The sequence below is a fragment of the Ursus arctos genome, unplaced genomic scaffold, assembly GCF_023065955.2.
Source record: "Ursus arctos isolate Adak ecotype North America unplaced genomic scaffold, UrsArc2.0 scaffold_24, whole genome shotgun sequence".
Taxonomy (NCBI): domain Eukaryota; kingdom Metazoa; phylum Chordata; class Mammalia; order Carnivora; family Ursidae; genus Ursus; species Ursus arctos.
Window position 1 is genome coordinate 24,970,713 of NW_026622919.1, and position 25,702 is coordinate 24,996,414.

Genomic DNA, 25,702 nt, shown 5'->3' on the forward strand with positions numbered 1-25,702 from the left:
AGTAGAGGCACAGAGGGGTGCGGCAGCAACAGGCACGAGATCGGGGAGCCACAGAACCTTAGGAAGGCAGCAATTTAAGAGAACCATGGGAAGCCACCGTCTGTATGGTGCTCGGCCCCCCTCCTATTTCCTGTCCTTAGGCACACCGCACACACCAGCTCGCGTCATGTGCTGGTTTCTGCCAGTTCCCAGGTAACTCCCGGACAGAGAGGTCGACCTCCCCATCGGCTGGGCATGTAAGCATTCCCATTTCACGGATGCAAAGACTGAGGTCCAGAGATGACCTTGACCTCACCAGGGATATATTCACGGAGGACGTCTTGCTAAGTCACTTTCCACAGCTCTATGACTTATTGGCCCGTCAGAGTTATGCCTCTTGGACACGGACCCTGCTCCAGCCCCATCAGCCTCAGTATCTGGAGGGACATCTTTCCGGCGCTGCCCACTGGCCACTCGAAGGAGTCGTCACTGTATCAGCGGCTCTCCACGCTCCTGGCCCAAAGTCCCTCCTGGAGCCGCAGTCTCAGGGAGGCTCTGTCGCAATTCGCAAGGACAAAGAGATTCCACCCAAAGAGCCAAAGGCAGGGCCAGGCGGAGCGGGCGGGGCGGAGGGGGGGTGGGGCGGAGCGCGGGGGCTGTGGGGGGGCGGAGGCGGCTGGGGCGCTGCTGGGTCCTGCCTGGGCAGGCTGCCGCACTCGCCTTCCTGGCCGCGGCGCCTCGGCCCCATGGACGGCCTGTGCGGCTCCACGTTCTGGGTAAGGAGGTGTCCCGGCCTGAGGGCGTGCACCGGCCAGCCCCTGCGAGGGCCCTGGGGAGGGGGCGATGCGACGCTGGGAGGAGGTCTGGCCATTGCTGCCCCGAGCCAGGTCCCTGGGGGCCTCCAGGACCTGTCCTGCCCTCCTGGCGCAGAAAGAGCCTGGGGAAGGAGGCTCGAATCGGAAGATGCCCCCACATGTACTAGAGCTCAGTTGTCCACCTTTACACCTGCACCCTCCCTCCAGCATCCAGAGTGCCTGCCTGTTCAACCCGGCTGGTAGTTTGGGAAGCTGTCTCTGCTCTTCTTGAAAAGCAATCCTGCCACCTTCTTTTCTCTGGAGTTAAGAGAAGCTGGGAAGCAGGGAGTCCCCCTCCAACCCTCTCCATTTTTTTTTTAAAGATGTTATTTATTTATTTGAGAGAGAGAGAGGAAGAGAGAGCAAGAGAGTGAAGGGCAGAGGGAAAAGCAGACTCCCTGCTGAGCAGGAAGTCCCACGTGGGACTCAATTCCAGGACCCTGGGACCATGACCTGAGCTGAAAGCAGATGCCTAACCAACTGAGCCATCCTTTTATAGATGGGGAAAGGGAGGCCCAGAGAGAGGAAGGGACTTGCAAAGTCACCCAGTTAGAAGAAAACAGAGCTCAGAAAATGGTCTCAGATTCAAGGGGCTTGTCCATGGTCATGTGAGGGATGCCCAGCTTAGGCTGACCTCAAATCCAGGGCCTCTGATTTTTTTTTTTTAATTTTGTTTATCTATTGGAGAGACAGAGAGAGAAAGAGAGAACAAGGCGGGGGGAGGGGAGCTGGGGGAAGGCACAGAGGGAGAAAGAGAAGCAGACTCCCCGCTGAGCAGAGAGCCCGAAGCGGGGCTTGATCCTGGGACACCAGGATCACAACCCGAGCTGAAAGCAGACGCTTCATCGACTGAGCCACCCAGGTGCCCTGAGGGCCTCTGATTTTTCAATCTCTAACTCTTTTTTCCATTTCAAGTATGTGTACCTATGTGCCCGATGTTCGTGTGCCCGGGGTGTGCCCTCCACGGGTGTGCTCTGTGTGGGTGTGGATGCGTGTGTGTGTGTGTGTGTGTGTGTGTGTGTACAGAGTGTGCGTACCCAGTCGGGAGCCCTGTTCTTGGGGTGTTTCAAACTCAGGACCTCTACAATGGAGTACCTATAAGATAGTATCTTTGAGGATCTCTTTTTCCCTCTGGGTCACTAATCAAAGACAGTGCAACCCTCTTGCCCATCCGCACGGAATCCCCGTCCGTCATCCTGCTTGGACTCATCACTGGTCACCAAGTCTAGAGGTTGTGCCTGGGCTCATGAGCCTACTGTGTTTCACAGCTCCCTGGGGAGCCTGGCTGGCATGGCCAGAACAAGGTCACCCTGTCTCAGCTAGCCGGGCAGAGGACATGCAACTCGAAGGGGCAAATACGCCCAAGCCTCAAGGGCAAAGGCGCGCTGTGCCTGGGGGGACGGTGAACCCCAAGAGCCTAGTACTGCCCAGAGACAGGCTTTGAGGACGTGGAGGTGAGGAACCCCTGACTCCCTTCCTGTTCCACGCTTAGGGCCCCTTTGGCTCTACCTTTCCATGATATTGCAGAATCTAAGAGATTCCGTAGAACTTGGGGGCTTGAAGCCGCTGTAGTCCAGCCGTTACTCCAGAGCTTGGGAAGCTGAGAGCCAGGGAGAGAATGAACCTGCCAAGGTCACACAATGGTAAGTGGCCGATCGCTGGACTGGGAAGCAAGACCCCTGAGTTATGGCTCCAACTTGGCCACTGTCTGTGAGTCCTGGGGCTTCTAGGCCCTTGCCCCTAGATTCCTTGCTGCTCATGAGCTGTCTGGACTTTCTCTGAGGACCTCAGGGTTCATGCGAGGCAGTTCATCTATTTTATGTCCAAAGGATGAACCCCTTGTGGAGGTCTCTGCTTGGATACCTCAAAGGACAGGGAGATCACTCCTCTTCCTCCTCCCAGTCTAAACACCTTCCATCTTCCACATGACCTTCTGACTCCAGAAAGTCGTGCCAGGCTGCACCCAGCCTAACGTGGTTGGAGTCAGGAGGTGGGCTGGGGAGAAGGCAGGAAGGCTCCCAGCTCCTCTGCTAGAAGTTTGCAGCGCTGAGACCAGGGAGGGCCTGAAGCCCGGAGTTCTGGATGCCTCCATTGATGGTGGGCTAGTTCGCATCTCATGTGGATTGTATATTATTCGGGTAGACTTGTCCTCGAATCTTTTATCTCAGGGGCCTGCAGGGGACCCATCTTGTGGAAAGTAGTTCAGGCCTGTCGGGCCGCTTGTTTTCCAAGCCTTTTTTAGCTTACCCGCACAGCCTCAGTCATTCCACCTGTGAAATGGGAGAATAACCCATCTCCTAAGCGCCTCCCAAGATTGCTGTGGAGATCACGTGAGCGGGGAAGGGAAAATGATTTTGAGAACTACAAAACTTTCTGTGGGGGACTGACAGGTCCTGATGTTCCTGGGAATGAAGGAAGTGAAAGAGAAATGAGGTTCAAAGTGGGAGTTCGGTCTGGGAAGGCCTAGACGAAAGGGGCTTACAGGGCTGTGGGGCCAGGGGCTCCTATTTCTTTGCCGGGGATCTTGTGGCTAAATCCATCGGCCTTAGCCCCAGCTGAGTCAGAGGGCAGGAGACTCCCAAGGGTCCCTGAGCCCCTGGACTTGTGTACATACAGCCGGGTGCTCACACACAGAATTCTCTGGGTGAACGGTCTCTCTCTGTCTTTGACTTTCTCTCACGTCTGCCACGTTGGGGTAGATGACCAGCATCTCTGAGTGTGCCTGGAGAATTTTTGTGGCAATAAATTCCAAATGAATGAACTATCACCGAAGTGCCCCGGGCTGATGAGGCCAGAGCAAAGATGCCTCTAGAATAAAGAGGTGGTAGTGTCCCTTTCTTGGCTGGCCCATTGCCTCCTCCCTGGAGAATTACCTTCTTTGATGAGCAGTGGACCCAGGGGTGAGCTCAAGTGGTAAAGAGAGTACAAGTGCCTCAGGAGGTCTTGACCTGTTTGCAAAATTAGCCTTGATCTGATGTCCCAGGAAGCGCTGGGGAAGCTGACATGGGCTCAGAAATCTGAAGGTCCTGACCATGAGAACGGTCCAAAGATGGCACCGATTGCCTGAAAAGTAGTGAGCTCCCCAGCACTGAGGGTATGCAAGCATATGGTGAGTGACCGCTTGGGAGGGATGCTGGAGAGGGGATTCAAGACAAGGAAGGAGTTGGGATTCCACCCTGAAATTCTGTGACCAATTAGGACGAGGGAAGATGTGGCCAGGAGAAGATTCACCGGTTCCTTCTCTGAGATTTCCTGACCTCTCTTTCCCTGGCTCTCTCTCTGCTTCAGACATGGAGTTTGCCTAGCAGCAGCTCTTGGTAGAGACCGACGAGTCTGCCACTGGTCAGGCACTGGCACGCTCGCCGTTCCATTGGCTGTCTGCCCATCCGAAGGGGAAGCAAAGCCCTCAGCTCCCTGTCTCCTGCCCTGGTCCAGCTAGTTCCATCCTGTCACTCACTAGCTCTGTGACTTTTGGCAAATCGCTCACCCTCTCTGGGCTCCAGCTGAGCTTCAGAGGGCTCCAGGACCCCCTTCAGGTCCAGGTTCCCAGTGCTGATTCTGGGAGGCCGATCCTTACGCTCAGGGCCGTGGTCATGATTACAGCCCTCCAAACAGGGTATAAGGGACTCCGGCTTCTTTTTGGGTCTTTGCCCAACCGAGTAGGTGATTACCAGAGCATGGGAGTAATGGACTCTGATTTCAATGTACTTTGACTCTCAAATGAAAGTAATGACTTGCAAAGCGGTGGGCAGACTGGCAGAGGCAAGGCCTATCAGGGAGGCAGGGGGGTGGAAGGTGGGCACCCCTCCAGCCTACTGAGCACCAGCATTTTCCCCTTAAGCACCCAGTCCTCCCTGCCAGGTGAGGGCCTCTAGAATCCCCTCCCTCCACCCCAGCTGCAGGACAGCAAGGCTGGGCTGGACCGCTTTGAGCCGCTGAGCTCCTAGCTCCTGCAGGAGGGTCCGTGGTCCCTTGTGGCCTTAGGCTGGCTTCTCCCCAGCCCTGCTATTCCCCAACAGCCCCTGGACCTGGGTCTTGAGGGCCAGAGATTTAGGGAAGGAAGTGAGTCAGAAGTAGCATTTGGGAGGGAACTTTGCCACGCTGTCTGCTGGCCCCCGGACTGAGAAATGGTCTTAGAGCCCAGGGCTGGCCTCTGCAGGGAGAGAGGATCCCACAGCGCCTGCCCCCTGACCCATGCAGGAGACAGGATCAGAGTGCCTGGGTCTCGTCTCCCTGGCGGGGCCTGTCCCCGGGCAGCAGGTGCAGCAGGATCCCTGAGAGGGGGGTGACACTTCGATGTGCCCCTGCTGGATGGCCAGGCCTCTCCCTGCCCTGCCCGGAGCTGTTCCTGTTTCCAGAGCCAGGGCCAGGAGGTAGTACCGGGGGTGCTAACAAGGGCCTAAGCCTTGGATTGGATCTCTTTCCTTCTCACTGGGCATTCAGGTTTCTAGCCCAGTGGCTCCCAGAACTGCAGCCCCTCCCCCTCATCTCAGGGGAGAAGAACCACAGCAAGGGGGTGATTGGGGGCTGGGCTGCGTTAGCTGAAAGGAGAATTTCAACATTTCAGTGGATCTGGACGCCTGTGGGATGTCATGAGCCCTACGGGGTGTAGAGGAAGTGCCACAGAGCTGGGACGGGGACTCTGGAGCTAGGCTGCCTGAGTCCAAGCCCCGGGGCCAGCCCATGGGAACCAGGGCGGTCACTCCCCAGCGAGCCGTGGGCCTCAGCTCTTGTGAACACGAGGTGATAATCCCCGGGCACAGGGGTGCTCAAATAACCAAAGTCGCTGTTGGTGGCCACGGCACCCCCTCCAGCAGGGGCAGGGCCTCCCCCCCCCCCCGCCCATGGCGGGCTTCACCCCCACCCTGAGGCCCTTGCAAAGGCTGCCGTTGCTGCCACAGTAGGGCAGCGAGCGAGAGCTGGGATCGGAGCGGGCCCTTGCCCCTTGCACACCTCCATTTCTGCCGAGATAAATGAACTTGTCAGTTGATCCCTTCTCCCCCTTCTCCCTCCTGCACAGGATTAAGGAAGTAATTACTCTCCCCAGCACAGAGTCTGTCAACAAGCCTGGGGCCGCGATGGGGAGGAGGGGATGGGGGGTGCTGGAAAGTCCCTGAGAGGGCTGTGACCAGCTGGAGACATCCTCCGGCCCCCCTGCCCCCTGCTTGGGTCTCCAGGGATTTCAGCCTCCGTGCCGGAGGGGCCTTCCCCTGTGCGGTCCATTCTGGGTGTCAGACCTTATCAGCCCCATCCAGCTGTTGATTCTCATTATTAAGGAAGCTGTTGTCACCGTGGAAACTGTGTGGTGACAGCGAGGGAGGGGCTGTGGGTCCGTGCTCCCAGTCCAGCTCAGAGCAGCTGGCGCTCCCCCTCCCCCCCAGGAAAGGCTGAGTGGTAGTGGTTCAAGAAGGGATCCTCCATCCTGCCCAGCAGGGCTGCAGGGAGCACCATGGGGTCCAGGAATGACCTCCCCCCACCCTGTCCTTCGCACTTGACTTTGGGTGCCAAGAGCTGTGGCCTTGGTGTCAGGGAGAAAGCATGCCATACCCCCGGGCCCTCAGCTGCAGAAACTGAGCTTCGGACGGCACCCTTCCTTCCTCTGTCCGCTCACTCATTCCTGTGTTCCCCAAAGGCGTATGAGAGTCTTCTCTGTGCCAAGCACTGTTCCGGGCCGTGGGGAATACCCGGTCCTCGTGGAGCACGTGTTCCAGGGGGAGCAGACGGACGAGCAATAGACATAGCACATCACTCAGTTCTATAGTACGCTGCAAGGGGGAAATGGGACGGGCTAAGAGGGATGGGGTGCGGGGACAGGGTGGGGGTGGGGGTGAGGTACGGCCTTCATTAGGAAGGTCAGGGAGGACCTCCATGAGAAGGAGCACTCACAGGTATTGAGCACGAGGCATAGGACTGCCACCTTGAGGGCAGAGTGACAGAGGGCAGTGGGGGACATGAAGTCAGAGACGTGGGGAGACAGACAAGAGGGTCCTGAGGGCCACACGGGACTTTGGCCTTTACTCTGAGGGACATGGAGAGCCTTCAGCTGTTTTGCACCACGAGACTGACGTGGTGGCATGGTCTGACTTGGATTTCATCAACATCTCCCTCTGGCTGCTGTGCTGGAAAAGTCTGCCAGGGCAAGTGGCAGGGCTGGGAGCAGGACGGCCAGAGAGGGGCTAAGGCAATAATCTAGGCGAGGGAGCGGGGTGGAGACAAGTGGTCAGACTCTGGATCTATCGGAGGAGCCTGGCGAAGTTGCCGTTTTGTAGATAGAAACCGTCGAATAGAGCATTTCCATCTAGTTCAGCCTAGTGATTTGAAGGTGGAGTGGACAGGATTTGCTCAATGGTTGGGTGGAGGATGTGAGAGGAAGAGAAGAATCAAGGAGGACCCCAAGGATTTGGGACCTGGAAGAGGGAAACAGAGGCCGTCCCTCAGGGTGGGCAGGCTGCTGAGGAGGGGATGGGCAGGAGTTCAGTTCTGGGCGTGTTGTCTCTGACCTGTCCCATTGATGTCCTAGCAAGGGCTCTGGGGTGAATAGTCTAGGGACACGAGCACGGAGGATGTCCCCTGGAACGGGCCCTGCCAAGGTGGGGAAAGGGAAAGGAGCTCAGGCTGGGTCTCCCGGTGGGTCGGAGCAGCCCTCTGGGGCTTCACGCCCCCGAGATCTCTCGATCGTTGCCATCAGGCCACTTGTCTATGAAACCAGAACAAGGTCCCAGCAGCCTCTCGCTCCAGCGGCTGCCTCTCCAGGTGCTGCCCTGTGAGAGGCAGGGCGAAGTGCTGCTCCTTCTCTCCCTGTGGGAAGCCGGCGGAGAGGCGGTCGTCACTCCCAGGACTCACGCTCGAGGCTGAGCTTCGGGGCGAGGAAGGAGCCCACCCCCATTTCCGTGGCTCCTCAGAAAGCCATGCCACCCACGTGCACATCCATACAGCGATTCCCTGCCGTGACCTTGAACTCGGGCTCCATCCCAGCTACGTCACGCTCCCTTATCTGGCATCACCCAGCCCGCATCCGGGCTGCTCCTGCGTACCGGCCTGATGGGATGTGTTCCCAGGGGCAGGGGCGGAGGTAGGGGGAAACCCAGGCTGGGTGTCACGAGGCCCTGGTGGCCCTGTCACCAGAGCAGGTGAAGCCTGCTTTCTCTTTTGTGAGCCAGGCCCGACACTGTTCCTCCTCTCTGCTCCTGGAAGTTGTTCTGAAACAACGAGCAGATAATGACCACGTTTAAGTGCTGTAATAAAAGCCGGCTGGGACATAAGGGGCCTCTATCGCTCTCGGGTAACAGTCACTTACCTGGCTGCCACATGCAGAGTAAAGCAAGGGAAAGTCCTGTCAGAGGCAGGGGTGCCCCAGAAAGGCTTCCTAGAGGAGGGGAAGCTCAGGCTGGACCCAGTGGGGTGGGAAACGCGCTCCAGGCCTGGAGACCTGACCGTCTGAGTTAGGGGTGGCCTGGGGACAGGCTCTCTGGCTGGGGACTGAGTGGATGGGTTTAATGGACTTGCTAAGTTTAAAACAGTGCAGCTGCCCATGAGCCACAGAATGGATAAATCCGTGGCATGAACGGGCCACCATGCAGAGATGGGGAGGGAGAATCCCCACTCACACTCCACCCCTCGAATGACATCCACAAAGAAGCCAGACGTGAAAGATCCAAGCTGTATCTTTTCCTTTTATAGGAAGACCCCAAATGGGCAAAAGTAGCCCGCGTTGTTAGAAGCCAGGACAGCATCCCCTGCAGGGAGCAGGGGCTGGGAGGGAGCCCGAGGAGGGGGCAGCTAGGTACCAGCAATGCCTTGTTTCTTGAGATGGGTGCTGGCTTCACAGGTGTGTTCAGTGCGTGAAAATCCATCGAAGTGTATACTTACAATGTGTGCACTTTTCGGTAATTTTATAATGAGTATGACAGCTGAGGGGCCAGGATGGGAGCCAGCAGGGGGGAGATGGTACCATCCCAATGTTACTCTCAAAGAAACCAAGGCCCAGAGAGGCAAAGGTTAAGCATGTTGCCCTGCAAGCTGAATAAATGTTTCAAAGATTGATTTATTTGAGAGAGAGAGCACGTGCACATGCGAGCGGGGCGGGGGGCTGAAGGAGAGGGAGAGAGGCGGGAGCCCGACATGGGGCTCGATCTCACGACCCTGAGATCATGACCTGAGCCGAAATCAAGAGTTGGACCCTTAACCGACTGAGCCCCCCAGGTGCCCCAAGAAGTGTTTTAAAAAGGGAAAAGAGCTGGATTAGATGTGTCTGCCTCCCTCCCCCTGGGGTGCTTGACCAGGCCTAGGGGGTGCCCAGCTCTGTGACCCAGTACCCAGCCCTGGGCCAGCATGCCTGTTGCTCAGCAAGGGTTCGTTGGGTCCTTAGCTCACATAGCTTGAGAGACTACGGAATGCAGGGCTCCAGAGTACAAGATGTACTGGGCTGGGGTGAACTTTGCCCACTGGCGCTTGAATATAATACCCCCAGGCAGCGTGTCCCTGGACCTCGTGCTCGCCAAAGTTTTAAAGGCAGGGACCAGTCTGCCATAAGTGCACCTAACCCCTGTCTGACTCATAGCACACTCTCAACAAAGCCTCATCGAGTGGAAAACGATGCTCCAGAAAGGTGGGTCCCTCACTAGGGGCTGACTCAGAAGAAGGGTGTTCCACATGGCTCCTAAGCCTGGCCCCTCACCCCTTCCCTATAGTTATTGGGATTTTGACAGGTGGGAGAGAGAGAAAGCAGGCTGAGCAAAGGGGTAGGAGTGGGACCCTCGGAACAGATTTCGTGTGATGTGAGCTGGCAGCAGGGGAAAGAGGCAGTGGGAAGAAAACCCCGGGGGTGCTTGGACTTGGCTCCATGAGCAGCAGGAAAGACTGCAGGTTCGTGGGCGTGAAACAAGGGGCACAAAGGAAGAGTCCTCTCTCGGCTGCAGGCGGGGGCATCAGAGGGCAGAGGGCTGACCCAGATGGAACTCGAGAGTAGAAGGGAAGCAGAGGAAGGGGAGGCAGGGTGTGCACACCACTCCGTGACTATTTTCTTAAGGTGGGAGACCTGAAGCACCTGGATAGTTCAGTAGTTCACATGGACAGATGATTCAAGGCCAGCTGGGAGCCTCGAGTGCCATAGTAACACGGTTGGACTTTGTCTTCTAGGCTTTAGGGCACCACTGAAGGTTTAGGGGAAAATGTAATATTATCCTTTTGTTCATTCATTCATTTATTCAACGAATAGTTCATTTAACTTATTTAACCACGTTTTGTTCTGAGCACCTGCCATGTGCTTGGCAGTGTTGTAAGTGCTTAGGACACATCAGTAAATGAAGTAAAGATAACATGGCAGCAGGAAGAGATGAGAGAAGATATAATAGGCCAGTGACGTACATCATGTGTTAGAGGTGACGGGTGCTGTAGAGAAAAGAAAGAGCAGAGAAGGTAAGGAGAGTCACTGTGACATGTAGAAGGGACTAGATGGGATGGCTGGGACGGGGCAGGGGGGAGGGAGGTGGCGCGGGGGAGTGCAGATGGAGAAGAGGGAGGAACAGCCCTGGGGCACTCCCACGCCAAGAGGGGGATATCAGCCAGGTGGAAGGAAAAGACTCCTTGTGCGGGCAGGGATCTGGGCTCCTAGGACTCAGAAGGGAAGGGACCAGAATCCCATGGAAATTGCTCAGGGGGAAGTGAGTGCCTGGGCTAGTGTGACAGCTGAGGGGCCAGGGTGGGAGGCATCAGGGGGGAGATGGTATCATCCCGACGTTACCCTCAAAGAGACCAAGGCCCAGAGAGGCAAAGGTTAAGCACGTTGCCCAACGTCACACAGCTTGAAAGACATAGAGCTTGTCTTAGTGAACATTGACAGAGTCAAAAGTTTCAACTCTGAATATTGGTTTAACAAAAGCCTGTGGGGTTTCTACGCTGGAAGGATGAGGACACTCAGATGGAAAGGACAAGACAGGTGCGGCCTCATTATCAAACAATTAGTAAATCGAACAAAAACAGTCAGAACAGATTGCTTTAAACGATGGGAGTAGACGCCAGGACAAGGTTAGCCAGTGTGGACATATTTACCCCTGGAAAATGAGCTTGGGGTGGGGAGTGGTGAGGCAGGGTACCGTTTTCATTTTTAGGGTTGGACTTTTTAAGTTACGTGAAGGTCTATAACGTAGACGAAAATAAAAACGGGGATTATTTACATTGGCAGTTAGGAAGTAAGGAGTTTTATACCCTCACGGGTTAACCCTTGCCGCACATGGATGAGATTGTGGGTGGGGTTTTTTTATTCCTTGCTTATATTTTCTGAGCTTTCTGGAAAGTATAGCTAACACTTTACAAGAGGGGAATAAAAGATCAGTTCGCTTGTGGCCTTGGAAGAAACGACCGCTCTGAAATTCGTGTTTGAATGTATTCCCCCTTCTTCTGCAAGGCTTGGTAGGTGGAGCTTTATTCAAAGATGGGAAGGGGTCTTGTCCGGACTCAGGGGTTCCCCAGGACAGGAGACTTTCAGTGCTCAAACCAGGACAGTGCCAAATGGGGATGGTTGGTTGGTCACTTGAGGCTTTGTGATTTACAAAGCTCTCTCTTTATCCCTTTGCTCCTTTGAGCTCAGCCTAGCCAGTGAGGCAGGTGGAGTGATGGATGGCCTTCCTGAATTTCAAGGAGAAGCAAAGAAAGCACAGAGAAGCCCCCTATCCCTTCCCTGGGAGAGGCTTAGAGAAGTGGGCTCTTCAACCTTATGCATCAATTGATTACATGGATAAAATAAAACATCGATCTAAAAAAACAAAAAAAAAAAGAGTGGAACTCTGGAATGACAGAAAGCAGAGCAGTGGTTGCCTGGGAGGGACGGGCTGCAAAGGGGCACAAGGGAACCCGTGAGATGATGGAAATATTCGGCATCGGTCCTGTGGCGGCGGCTTTGCCAGTGCGCACAACCGCCAACCCCCTCGGGTCGTGCACTTTACACGGGTGCAGTTTATTGTGCTTCAATTATCCCTCAATCGGAGAGGGAGGAAAATGAGGAAGCAGGTGACGGGGCCTCGTAGGCAAGCGCGCACACCTCCAGCACCTGCTCGAGTGCACACCGGCGCTCTGTCAGCTTCACGTGCCTTCTGACCCCAGAGCTCGGGGAGCACCTGTCTGACCCCGTCACCTTCTTCGGGGGTGGGGGGAGCACTCTGCAGCCCGCTGCCGCAGCACTGAGCTGTTCTCTCTGACCGCAGGACTCCAATCTGTCTGTGCACACCGACAACCCGGACCTCACTCCCTGCTTCCAGAACTCCCTGCTGGCCTGGGCGCCCTGCGTCTATCTGTGGGCCGCCCTGCCCTGCCACCTGCTCTATCTGCGGCACCATGACCGAGGCTACATCGTCCTCTCCCACCTCTCCAGGCTCAAGACGGTCAGGGGCTCCGGGATCTCCTGTGGGCGGGGCTGGCACCTGGAAGGTTCTCCTTTTCACGGTTCTCCTTCCTGCCCCCCTCCCCAAACCACCATGAGCGGCTGGACAGGGTCTCCTAGCTACACCCAGGGCCATGGCAGCCTGCCAGCTGGGTCTGCAGTCAAATGAGATAGTCTCTGCTTGCGGAAGTTCAGGAAGCTTCTCCGCCAACGTTCTCCCCACCCATGGGAAGCTTCTGGTGCCCAGCCTAGCTTCCAGGGCCAGACCTAGGGCAGGTCTGGTGGTTTCAGAATAAGAGGCCCTTCTCTGGTGGGAACTGTGCCTACCTCTAGAGATTGGAGTCTCCAATATGTGCCCTGTTTGTAGGCCGTGGGCGTCCTGCTGTGGTGCGTCTCCTGGGCTGACCTCTTCTACTCCTTCCACGGCCTGGTCCATGGCTGGGCCCCTGCCCCCATCTTCTTTGTCACCCCCTTGGTGGTGGGGATCACCATGGTCAGTGTGGGGCCCAGGAAGCGGATGCGGGAGGGTCTCCAGCGGGTTGTGGGACTGTGATGGGGGAACAGTGGGCTCTCGGGAAAGGGCTAGACACCATAGCAGTGGGAAGAGGATGGGGTGATCGCAAAACATCTGGCTACGTGGGGTGGGGAGGACAGAGGCTGGTCCAGGTGTGGGTGCTCTGGCCCAGCCTTCCTTGCCCTCCCTACACAGCTGCTGGCCACCCTGCTAATCCAGTATGACCGGCTGCGGGGGGTACAGTCCTCAGGGGTCCTCATCATCTTCTGGTTTCTGTGTGTGGTCTGTGCCATTGTCCCCTTCCGCTCCAAGATCCTTTCGGCCATGGCAAAGGTAAAGGGAAGGAGGGGAACCTGCCGGGGGCAACCCTGTCTGGGGGATGGCCTCAGGGCTCGAGGTCACTGCTGGGTCCCCGGCTGCCCCTCCCCTGCTCCCAGGACCTCCCCTTCTGTCCAGTCCTTTCTGTGTTGTCCCCTATTTGCTGCATCTTTTTGGGGAAGCAGGCTGGGGGCCTGGGGTGAGGGCCCGTGTAACACGGGGGACTGGGGCCCGACACAGCTCTTGTAGAATGCTCACGGGAGTGCAAGGGACTGTTCTGCAGCCACGACCACCACCACCAAATGCGGTGTCTGACGGGGTATCTGCCAGCGTCTGGGTCATGAACACGTGGGTGCAGACACGCATGAATAGTTCCGTTCTACCTGGAAGTCCCATTATCCCGCTCTCCCCCTTTCTTCCCTTCCCCTCAGTCGTCTGGGCTTCGTCTTGACCTTCGCTGTGGTGATGGGGTGGGTGTTTCTCCATGTCAAGGGGAGGCCATCAAAGGGCAGGCTCGGAACGCTCCTCTTTTTTTTTTTTTTTTAATAATATTTTTTTATTATATTATGTTAGTCACCATACAGTACATCCCTGGTTTTTGATGTAAAGTTCAGTGATTCATTGTTTGCGTATAACACCCAGTGCACCATGCAATACGTGCCCTCCTTACTACCCATCACCAGCCTATCCCATTCCCCCACCCCCGTCCCCTCTGAAGCCCTCAGTTTGTTTCCCAGAGGCCATAGTCTCCCATGCTTCATTCCCCCTTCTGATCACCCCACCTTTCTTTTTTTTTTTTTTTAATGTTTTTTTTATTACATTATGTTAGTCACCATACAGTACATCCCTGGTTTCTGATGCAAGGTTCGATGATTCATTAGTTGCATATAACACCCAGTGCACCATGCAATACGTGCCCACCTTATTGCCCGTCACCAGCCTATCCCATTCCTCCACCCCCCTCCCCTCTGAAGCCTTCAGTTTGTTTCTCATAGTCCATAGTCTCTCATGCTTCATTCCCCCTTCTGATCACCCCCCCCCCTTTCTTTATCCCTTTCTTCTCCTACCGATCTTCCTAGTTCTTATGTTTGGAACACTCCTCTTACTGTCTGTGTGATCCTAGGTGAGTTGCTTAGGCTTTTGGAGGCTGATTTCCTCGACTGCAAATGGGGTATCATTAGATTTCCTACCTTGTAGGGAGGGTTGGACAAGGTGATGGAGGTGGGGTGTTTGGCAAGTCCTCACGGAACAGTGGCCCCCTGTGACCTTTCCCCATCTCTCAGAACCCTCTGGGTGGGAGACCCAGGTGCCACCTGGATGCTGCCTCCTACCCCAGAGGCGCCGGACGCCCCAGAGGACCCCTCGGGGCAGGACTGTGGGCCCAGAATTCCCCGAGCCTCTGATGGCCCTCCCCCTCTCCTCACAGGGCAAGATCGCAGACCCCTTCCGCTTCACCACCTTCTATGTCTCCTTCGCCCTGCTGCTCTTTGCACTCATCCTATCCGGCTTCAGGGAGAAGCCGCCATTTTTCTCCCCAAAGAATGTCAACCCCGTGAGTTTTCCATGGAAGCTGGATGGTAGTGGGGGTTCCACAGCCCACGCCTCAGCCCAGCCCTTACCAGCAGCCCCTTTCCCTTCTAGTTCCTTCCATCCCCATGTCATCTGCGCAACTGGGGCTTGGGGCAGGAAGGAACAAGGGCTCCCGCTCCCTCTGCTCTGCTTTGAGAGGCTTCTTCCTGTCCTACCCTCTCATCTTCTAGAATCCCTGCCCGGAACTCAGTGCCGGCTTCCTCTCCCGCCTGTCTTTCTGGTGGTTCACAAAGTGAGTTGGCTCTTCCTCCTGCCAGGGCCAGAGGGAGGAGGAAAAGGGAGGTAGGGAGGAAGGGGAGTAGGCCAGAAGTTGAGCCTGGCTTTTTTCCCCTACCCCAAACCCTGACCCCAGAGGGCCCTGCGGGCAGGGGTGGACAGGGAAACCTGTCTGTTTGGGCTGGGGGCTGAGTGCAGAGGCCGGGCTGGCCCAGCTGTGGTCCCAGCTGCAGGCCAGCCCGGCATCTGTCACATCACAGGCACAGGCCCAGGGGGCTAGATGGGAGCTGTAATTAGTTCCCGGCTCTTCAGTCTGGGATAAGCTTGCAGCTTGTCATCTCCTTGGCCGCCCCACCGAGTGGCTTGAGGAGAATAACTGTGTCGGTGATGCACGGAGGAGGCACCTGGTTCTGGGACTCCATCCACCCGGCCTTGTCCTCTCCCGGCTCCCCAGTCAGTGTGAATTTCATCACCAGGCCCCAAGGGTCAACGGGGCATCTGGGGAGGAGGGGGAGAAAGGGCTGAGGTACGAACTTGACATGGGAAGCAGTGACCTCCAGCCTGTTCCCTGGGGGAATAAAGGACACACCGCCCTTGGCCACAGCACCTTAGGGAGACCCTCCTCTGGAGACCCTGGGGCTCTGGAGACCCTGGTCCCCAGCTCTAGGCTGCTAAGCTCTGCCCCTGTGTGGGGCTGCTGCCCGCCCCAGGATGGCCATCCTTGGCTACCGGCGCCCCCTGGAGGAGCAGGACCTCTGGTCCCTGAAGGAGGACGACTGTTCGCAGAAGTTGGTGCAGGGGCTGCTGGAGGAGTGGAAGAAGCTTCAGGAGCAGGCCAAGCGGTGAGGCCCTCCCGGGGGTCCCCCATATCTCCCGCGCCCCACTACCCACCCCCCAAGTTTCCTGCAGGGGAGGCTGCTAGCCTGAAGTGATTGCAGGGGTGGGGGTGGGGAGAAGAGGGCAGGGGGCTGCTGAGGTGGGACACTCAGGCCGTCAGCTCTACTGACTCCAGAGACTGGCTGACACTTCTGTGACCCTTAGTCTGTCCCAGGCATGGCCCTAAACATGTAGATGAACTCAGTCTCTAGCAGCCTGCGGGGGAGGCTCTGTTGTCTCCAGAGATGGGGACGTGGAAGAAGGAAGGTTGGACAGTGCCCTCAAGGTCCCCTAGTGGCTGGTGGCCAAGCTGGCATCACACCCAGGGTCTGGCCCACAGCTGCGTTACTCTGCCCAGCCTGAAAAGTGGTTTCCAGGAACTTCCCTCAGAAGGGGAGGGGGCCGGGGGGAGAAGGTTGAGGCCAGCCTCTGCTCTCCATCCTGCGTCCTCCTGTTTGGAGGCAGGGGCTGGAGGAGGTGTCCCTCTGGCTGAAGGGTCTTCCCACTGGCAGCTTTGCACAAGGACAAGGAACCCGTCTGGCCAACTGGCCAACTGCCCCACCCCAGAACTGGAGCTCGGAGTCTTCCTTCCCTCCCCATGTCTGACCCCAGGACTGAACCCCCTTCCCTCCGGCCCATAACCAGGGGCCTGGGACTTCAGGGCTTGCTCAACCCAGAGCCCCTAACTGGCCACTGGCTGGTGGAGGAGCCGGGGACTTGGGCTCCGTCCTCAGTGTCTTGGCTTCCCTGGCTTGGATCCTCGGAGAAGACAGACGGACCCGCAGTCTGTATGCTGCACCCCCTCTCTTCCTCTCCCTGTTTCCCCCTCCCTGCTTGGCTCCCCAGTGACTAGGTCACTCTCCTTCCCCGCCCATGTCTCCCTTCCCTGTCACCAGCCTCCCCGGCGCCACCCTGCCCTGCGGAGGCCACGAGAGGACTGGGAATCGCTGGAGTTAGAGCCCTTGGGGTAGCAGTGAGGACAGCCCATGACAGGTCCCCAAGCACCTGAAGATAGAGTCACTTGGGGGAATTCGCACCTGGAAGGTCATGGTGTCCATCGCTCTCCCAGTCCTGAGAGCCAAGAAAGCAGGTCCCCCCTCCCCCTGCTCCTCGCCAGCCCCGGCTGGTGCTTGGCTCCTGGGGACATACGTGCCCGTTTCTACCCACGGCTCCTTCCTCCCTGAACCAGAGACGAGGCTGCGGCGGCATCTGGGACGAGAGCGTCCGAGGAAGATGAGGTGCTGCTGAGGGGCCGGGCCAGGCCCCGGCAGCCCTCCTTCCTGCGGGCCCTGCTGGCCACCTTCTGTTCTACCCTCCTCATCAGCATAGGCCTCAAGGTGATCCAGGACCTGCTGTCCTTCGTCAACCCACAGCTGCTCAGGTCTGACCACGTGCGCTTTGGCTGCCACCCTCCCTGGGCTAGTGGGGGCTGCTGGCTGTCCCTGAGGACTGAGCCCCGAGGGACAACATGCAGTGAAATGAATCCTAGACCAGGACCGAGGGGCCTATCCCCCCTCGCTGTGTGACCTTTGGCAAGTGACGATGTCCCTGCACCTCAGTTTCCTGATTCACATTTAAAAACCTGTCTTTAAACCACCCCCCCAACGATCCTACGATCCTACGGAGAGGTGGCCCTCTTCCCATTTTACAAGAGAGGAAGCAGGGAAACTCAAAGCCAACAAACACGGGAGGAAGCAGAAGCTCAGAGAGGCAAGCTGGCCCCAGGGCACACAGCTGGTCAGGATGGAGTCCAGGGCCCTGAACTCCAGCTGTGGTGCTCCTTCCCGTTGATAGGCTCTGTCATCTGTCGCATGGGTGGCTCGGACTGGGAAGAGCTCTCAAAAGAGGGGGTAAGAAGGACAGCCGCCTAGCAGCTGAGCCCCCCAACACCTTGTTCCTCCATTCATGCGTGTCTGCATTCTCATTCAAAAATCCTTATTGAGCTCCCAGTGTACCGGAACGGGCCAGGCACGAGGGATACAGAGCTAAATAAGACAGGGTCTTAAAGTCTTGTGGGAGAAACCAGCGTGTAAACCCATCAGAAGGGAGTGCAGGCAGAGCTGCAATCACGTGTCTGGAAATCCACGGGAGGGGCAGGGAAGCCAGCCTGGGAAGGAGCAGGAGCAGGGATGTCCCTGCCAGCAGGGGAGGTCGTTGAGTTTGGAAGAGCCGGCAGGTGCTAGTTGACTAGGTGAGGAAGGGGGAGAGTGCAGCCCATGCGAAATGACCAAGGCCTCAACCGGCATGACTCAAGAACTCCAGGTATTTCTGAATTCTGGAGCAAACGGTGACCAGAGGGACGGGGAAAGAGGGAGAGCTAAGGAAATCCTTGAAAGATTTGAAGCCAGGGAGGGGCATCTGGTTTGCATTTCAGAAGGATCTCAGCCAGTCGTGTGGGGGGTGGATGGATGGATGGAAGGGGGCTGATCAGGTCAGAGGTGAGTCCAGGCCAGGAATGAGACTAGACTCAGGCACTGCTGGGGATGAGGGAGGGGTCAGGGGCCACCTGGGTGCTGACCTGGATAACTGGAGGGGGACGAATCTCTTTCACGGAGACGATGCATGCAGTGGAAGGAAGGGGCTGGGCACCGGGCAAGGTGGTGAGTTGAGTCTTGGCGACGTTGGGCCCGAGGTGTGGGGAGGCCCCCAAGGGGACATTCCCAGCTAGCTGGAGACCATGTTTTCAGAGCCATTGGGTAGAAACCCAGGGTCCTGTATCTGTGGCCGGGCTCTCCCAGAGGGCTCATGTAGGGGCCCCAGACAGAGTCCCAGATAAGGGGTGAGCAGAAGACTGGCTTGGAGGGGCCAGAGTCGTGGAGAGAACGGATCATGGAGCAGAGAACAGAAAATGCTTCTGGAACAAGGCATGGCTTCCGGTGCAGCAGGAAGGCAACATAGAGTTTGCTCATGAGCACCAAGAATGGAGGCTGAGACAGAGGGCAAGGGCCTAGAGCGGGGGGTCTGCCTTGGAGAGCAGGGCCATGGAGATCTAGAAACTTCCTGTAAAGAAAATGCATTCAATTTCTGCGGCTGCTGTAACTAATCACCACAAACTGCGCGGCTTAAAACCACAGAAATTCGTTCTCTCCCAGTTCTGGAGGCCAGAAGTCTGAAATGAAGTTGTTGGCGGGTTGGCTCCTTCTAGAGGTTCTGAGTGAGAATCTGTGGCAGGCCTCCTAGTTCCTGGTGGTTGCCGGCAATCTCTGGCGTTCCTAGGCTTTTAGACCCATCACTCCAATCTCTGCCTCCAGCATTCTCCCCTGTGCGTGTGTGTGTGCTTGCGCGTGAGTGTGCGCACGTGTGCACACTCCCATCTGTGTCTCTGTGTGCAAATCCCTTTCTTCTCTCATAAAGACACCAGTCACTGGATTAGAGCTCACCCTACTCCAGTATGACCTCATTTTAACTTGATTACATCTGCAAAGACCCTGTCTTCGAATAAGGTCACATTCACAGGTGCCAGAGGTTAGCCCTTGAACATCTTTTCGGGAGACGCAGTCAACACACAGCAGGAGGAGGGGCCTGGCTATGGGAGCAGCTCCACGGGGTCGAGGGGAGGTTTGTTCCAACACGGAAGAGACTTGGTCAAGCCAATAGGTGAAGGTACAGAGCCGCCAGCAGAGGTGGCTCTATCAATGATCGGGAGAAAGGGGAGCAGTGATGGAGCGTGTTCCTGACCAAGTGGATGGTGGTCAGGGCTCAGCAGGGCAGGACCGGGCTTGGAAAGCCAGAGGGACACCTGCTCTCCTGAGGCAGAGGAGAAAGAGAGCAAATGCTTGGAGGGAAGGCTGTGGTTGGAAGGGAGTTCTCGCTGGGTGGTTAAGTGGCAAGACATAAGTGGGTAGCTACCAAGCGGAGTGGGGAGTGCGGGCAGTGAGAAGGTAAGAGAACAGAGGTGAAGGGAGCTGGGGGACAAGAGGTGGCTTAGGGCCCTGGGGAAGGTCACTGAGCAGCCCTGGGGACCGCTGATGTTGGAGAGGGTAGAATTTGGATTTGAGGGGGGTGAGTCTGTGGGGTCATGTGGTAGGCTCAGCCTCCAAGGAGAAGATGCAGGAAAGTCTAATCTGTGAACATGTGACATTTCTTCCTGCCATGTGGTTCAAGAGGCAAGAAAGGCAGGCAGTTAGGCTGGCAGTGAGAGCGATGGAAGGGGCAGGCAGCGGGGCCATGGCAGGTAGGGAAGAGGGGAGGGCAGAAGGGAGGAAAGTTGGTGGGTCGTGGTCTTGAGGCAGCACTGGGCTGAGTCTGGCTGTGGGGGTGGTCTGGGTGGGGGCGTGGGGGGCCAGCAGCCCCGACCTGGGAGGTTTCGAAGGCAGCCCAGAGTGGAGGCTGAGGGCGGAAGGGGAGAGCGGCGGTAGAGGGAGCAGCCTGGCGGAGCCTCCCCGCCCTCATGCCTCACTTCCCTCCCTGCAGCATCCTAATCAGGTTTATCTCCAACCCCATGGCCCCCGCCTGGTGGGGCTTCCTGGTGGCCGGGCTGATGTTCTCATGCTCCATGATGCAGACTCTGATCTTACACCAGTATTACCACTTAATCTTTGTGTCGGCGTTGAAACTTCGTATGGCGATCACAGGTGTCATCTATCGGAAGGTCAGCTGGAACAGGGCAGCGGGCGGCTCCAGAGGCCAGCTTGGGGAGTGCTGGAGAGGCTCACGGGCCCTGCCCCTTACCCTGCTGTCCACCCGCAGGCCCTGGTTATCACCAATTCAGCCAAACGGGAGTCCTCTGTGGGAGAAATTGTCAACCTCATGTCTGTGGACGCCCAGCGCTTCATGGACCTCGCTCCCTTCCTCAACCTGATGTGGTCCGCACCCCTGCAGATTATCCTGGCCATCTACTTCCTCTGGCAGGTGACTCCTGAGCTCAGGCCTCTGCCCCCTTCCTCTGACTTTGACCCCGCCAAGAAAGGACAAGAGAGGGCAAATCTGGGTCAGCAGAGGGCTGCATGATGGACACAAGAGCTTCCCTACATATTTGGGTCGGGGACAGGACTGCGAGGATGCTGGTGTCTGCAGCTGAGCGTTCCCAGCCTCTGCGCTTAGCCTTCTCCCAGATCCCAGGGAAGGAGAGAGAGGGACTTGGAGGCAGGGTGGGGGCGAGTCTGGCTGTCACTGTCGGTCGGTCTGTATTTGCCTTCCCGTGTGTCTGGCCAGCCTTCCATGTTTGCCTGTTTGTCCCTGTCTGTTGTCATTATCTGATGGCTGGCCGCTTCTGTCCATGTTCTCAGCATTTGGGCTTTTTCTGTAGGTCTGCTTTTCGCTCTCCCTTTAGCAAAAGACTACCATCTTTTGCTTCCTGCCCAACTCCGTGTTTCTGATCAATAGGCTTCCATCTGTCTGTGGGGTTCTGTGCACATACTTTAGTTATCTGTCCTCTCAGTCCACCCGTGTCTCCACAGAACCTGGGTCCCTCCATCTTGGCGGGGGTGGCTCTCATGGTCTTGCTGATCCCACTCAATGGAGCTGTGGCCATGAAGATGCGTGCTTTACAGGTAAGGGCTACCATGGGTTCGCTGCTCCTGCCTGGATCACCTGGCCGCCTGCCCAGGGGGGAGGCCATTCACTAACCTCGAGCCCCTCCCTTGCCTTGCTCACTGAGTAAGGATGGCTATAAGCCACTTCCACAGACGTTAGCTCACTCTATCCTCACAAGATCCCCGAGAGGGTTTTAGCAACATTCTCGCTTCACATCGGAGCAACCAAAGCCCAGAGAGGCGAGGGCAGTCCAGAATCAGGCCCAGCAGGGCCTCAAACCTGTGTCTTCCGGTCTAATGAGAGCCTTCTCCCACACTGTGCCCGGTGTGAATAGCCAGTTGTCCAGTCCTCTATTTGCAAATATTTATTGGAGTCTTCAGTAGCTTCCCCCTGCATGTAGAATAAATGACAAACTCCCTATGACCACCCCCCAGGCCCCTGCTCTCCTGCCAGCCCTCACCCCCTGGGGTATGGCCAAGCGGCAGCCCCTCTGACCTTCTTTCTTTTCCCCAAAGTGCCAGGCTATGCGTCCCTCTGGGCCACCCCATGCACTGTTCCCTGGAACGCACCTCATTCCTTCCTTGCTTGCTCAAGCTTCCTCTATCTTCCTCAGCATAAACTCTGATTTCCCAGTCCCCACCCCATTACTCTCTCACAGAATCCTGTTGTTTCCCTTCAGAATATGCATACTGGGGCGCCTGGGTGGCTCACTTGGTTAAGCGTCTGACTCTTGATTGATTTCAGCTCAGGTCATGATCTCGGGGTGGTGGGATGGAGTCTCGCGTCATTGGGCTCCTTGCTCGCTTAGCAAGGAGTGTGCTGGAGAGTCTCTCTCTCTCTCTCCCTCTCCCTTTGTCCCTCTCCCTTTGCACACGGAGGAGGAGGGGAGGCCGGGTGGGGCACCCGGGGCTGAGGGGCAGCCCCGGCCCTGCAGGAGGAGGAAGGAGGCCTGGGAGCCGGCTGAATGGCTGCAGTGCATTGTGGGTGCACGGGAGGTGGGAGCCCCTGTCGAGAAAGGTCTGGGAAGGGGAGCAGGGCACCCCACTGCCCCTCTTTCTGCAGGTAGAGCAAATGAAGTTCAAGGACTCGCGCATCAAGCTGATGAGTGAGATCCTAGCTGGCATCAAGGTGCTGAAGCTGTATGCCTGGGAGCCCAGCTTCTCGGAGAAGGTAGAGGGCATCCGCGAGGACGAGCTCCGGCTGCTGCGCAAGTCTGCGTACCTCCAAGCCATTTCCACCTTCACCTGGGTCTGCACCCCCTTCCTGGTGAGGCTGTCCCCCTTGGGGCTGGTCTCCCGCCTCCCCCCTGGCCAGCCCAGCCCTCTGGGCCCAACAGACTCCATTCTGACACCCACCCTCCACGCCCTTCCAGGTGACCCTGACCACCCTTGGGGTGTATGTGTCTGTGGACCCAAACAATGTGCTGGATGCTGAGAAGGCCTTTGTGTCCGTGTCCCTGTTCAATATTTTAAAGATTCCCCTCAACATGCTGCCCCAATTAATCAGCAGCCTGATCCAGGTAAGCCTGGGTGGGGCTGGGCGCTCTGCGGGAGTTCAGGCAGGTCGTTAGGGTCAGGGAGTAATCAAGGAGGGTTCCTGGAATTCAGGGCGTGGATATTTGGCACCGTTAGCATCAGGGGTCATTTGGAGTCAGAGGGAGACAGGTGAGGTCCCCAGAAACCTGAGCTCTGAAGACAACCTCCTCTTACCAACCTAAACCCTAACTTTGGCAGTGGGAACCAGAGAAGACTCAGTCATGGGAGGGGCCCCAGCACCCCATCTGGGCCCTTAGGACATCCTGCCTCTCTCAGGAAGTCAGGGAGGGGTGGGGGAGGCTGTAGGGAGGGGTGGGGGAAGGAGGAGTGTAGCTTCCAGGACTGACTCACTCTCCTGCAGACCAGTGTGTCTCTGAAAAGGATCCAGCATTTCCTGAGCCAAGATGAACTTGACCCCCAGTGTGTGGAAAGAAAGACCATCACCCCAGGTCCAGACACCCTCTACCTGGGCTGCCCTTGCCCCCGCCCCTGCTCCAGAAAATCTTCTGTTCTAAGCTTCTGACTTGCCTCTGGTGACTGACTTTTCTTCTTCCTCTTTTCCCACCAGCGCCACCTTCTCCCTCTTCCGGCTCTCCCTGCAGTCTACTTCATCCCTCCCCCAGGCCTGCCCCACTTTGCTTCCTTTCCTAGGGCTCCCTGCCCCCGCCCCAGGACTCCCCATCCCTCCTCCACCCCAAGCTTCCTGCCTTCTCCCTTTGGCCCCTCCCCCCAGGGATCCGCCCCACCTTGCCCTGCACCCCCTGACCCTGACCCTGTACACCTTGGTCCTCCCAGGCTATGCTGTCACCATACACAATGGCACCTTCACCTGGGCCCAGGACCTGCCCCCTACCCTGCACAGGTACCAACTTCTGTCCCTTCTCAGTGGCCTGAAATGGGCCAAAGTTCAGATCAGTAGCAGAACCCAGTTCCCCCCCAACACACACACCCTGAGCCCCCATTTTGCCTTGGAAAGCGGGGAGAGCCTCCGCTTCTCAGGGTAGTGTCTGAAAGGGAGGAGGGCTTGGGTCTCTAGGTGGAAGGTTGGGGGACCAAAACCCTGATCCCTCCCTCTGACTGGGCTCCCGGCCTCCTTGCCCTCAGCCTAGACATCCAAGTGCCAAAAGGGGCACTGGTGGCCGTGGTGGGGCCCGTGGGCTGTGGGAAGTCCTCCCTGGTGTCTGCCCTGCTGGGAGAGATGGAGAAACTGGAAGGCACGGTGTGTGTGAAGGTGAGAGAGGGTAGAACTCCTGGCAAGGGCTGCCCGGCCAGGGCCTGAGTGGACTCCGAGGTAACTTCTCCTCTGGCCAGGGCTCCGTGGCCTACGTGCCCCAGCAGGCCTGGATCCAGAACTGCACGCTTCAGGAAAACATCCTGTTCGGACCGAGCCCTGGACCCCAAGAGGTACCAACGGGCTCTGGAAACCTGTGCCTTGCTAGCTGACCTGGAGATGCTGCCTGGCGGGGACAAGACAGAGATTGGAGAGAAGGTACATGGCCCCCTCCCATCCTCTAAGGGGTCAGCCCATACAGCTGCCCACCTCGGCCCAGCTCAGGTCTATATATGCACCCCTCCCTCCCTCCCTTCCTTCCTCCCTTCCTCTCTTCCTTCCCACATTCATGTGAATCTCTCAGCTCTGTGCTCAGCACTGGGGAGATGGATCTCTGATGGGAGAGGCTGACTTAGGAACAGGTAGGGGTTGTAGAATGTCCTGGCGGCCAGGCTGGAAGCTTGTGCAAGGGGTCAAGGAGGGCGGTGAAGGTGGAGCTGCCTAAGGAAAGGCATCACTTTTGAGCTGAATCTTAACTACTGAGGAGGAAGAGCTCATCAGTCATTCACTCATTATCAGATTTTGTTACATCTCTACCATATGCCAGAAAGTCTTATACAGCAGCGAATACACCAGACTAAACTCTCTGCCTTCATATCGCTTACATTCTAGTGGGGGAAAGAGATAATAAACAAGATAAATATGTGACATATATAGTAGATTAGGTAAATGTTAAGGGGAGAGAATGAAACGGGAAAGCATAGGAATATATGCAGAGCCGTATTATTAAGGTGCCTTGGGAAAGCCTCACTGAGAATGGGATACCTAGACAAAGTGAGGAAGTGGTCCATATCTGGGGACATTTGGAGCAGAGAGAGCAGTAAGTGCAAAGGCCCTGAGGCAGGAATGTGTTGAGGCAGTCAGGACAAGCAAGGAAGCCAGTGTGGCCAAAGAGGAGGGAGCAGGGGTGAGGAGGAGTCAACGAGGCCAGTGAGGAGTCAGGGAGGCCAGGTCATGTAGGGCCTTGCGGGCTTTTACCAACAGTGATGGAAAGTCTTTGACGGTGTGAGCCAAGGAATGGTGAGTGGACCGGCATTCTGGTGCAATTTGATGTAACTGGAGGTTAGGAAGAGGTGGGTACAGGGCAAGGCAGAGCCTTCAAGATCTTGGTTAAGGTTTTGACCTTTGCCCTAAAAACCATGGGGCATCAGTGAAAGCTTTTGTTTTTAAATTAATTTATTTTTAATTGTTGCCAAACTTACACACGCTGTAAAGTGTACCATCTTAACCATCTGTAATTGTACAGGTCAGTAGTGTTAAGTATATTCCCAGGTTGTGTAACCAATCTCCAGAACTCTTTATCTTACAAAACTGAAACCCTGTACCCATTAAGCGACTCCTCATTCCCCCCGCTCCCCCTAGCCCCTGGCAACTGCCGCTCTCTTTCCTGGCCCTAGGGGGTTGGCCTACTTCAGGTCCTTCATATAAATGGGATCAGACAGTGTCTGGGTTATTTTGTGACAGGCTTATTGCACGTAGTATCCTATCTTCAAGGTTCCTCCGTGTTCTAGCCTGTGTCAGAATTGCTTTCCTTTTTAAGGTTGGATAATATTTTATTATGTGTGTAGATCACATTGTGTTTACCCCTTCACCTGTCAGTGGACACTTGGGTCGCTTCCACCATATTAGCTATTGTGG

General features: G+C 56.7%; 1 protein-coding gene across 1 annotated transcript in view; it reads left to right on the forward strand.

Moving 5' to 3' along the window:
* Positions 1 to 669: 669 nt before the first annotated feature.
* The window catches only part of ABCC3 (ATP binding cassette subfamily C member 3), a 43,674-nt gene continuing 18,641 nt past the window's right edge, over positions 670 to 25,702 (forward strand). The window contains 18 exon segments of the mRNA XM_026513154.4: positions 670 to 755; positions 12,035 to 12,211; positions 12,578 to 12,703; positions 12,920 to 13,057; positions 14,469 to 14,594; positions 14,803 to 14,864; positions 15,559 to 15,690; positions 16,914 to 17,105; positions 20,138 to 20,315; positions 20,414 to 20,575; positions 21,124 to 21,216; positions 22,262 to 22,465; positions 22,572 to 22,718; positions 23,096 to 23,183; positions 23,530 to 23,596; positions 23,839 to 23,965; positions 24,046 to 24,117; positions 24,119 to 24,223. Coding sequence (XP_026368939.3) covers positions 726 to 755; positions 12,035 to 12,211; positions 12,578 to 12,703; positions 12,920 to 13,057; positions 14,469 to 14,594; positions 14,803 to 14,864; positions 15,559 to 15,690; positions 16,914 to 17,105; positions 20,138 to 20,315; positions 20,414 to 20,575; positions 21,124 to 21,216; positions 22,262 to 22,465; positions 22,572 to 22,718; positions 23,096 to 23,183; positions 23,530 to 23,596; positions 23,839 to 23,965; positions 24,046 to 24,117; positions 24,119 to 24,223 — 2,226 coding nt within the window. The 5' untranslated portion in view covers positions 670 to 725.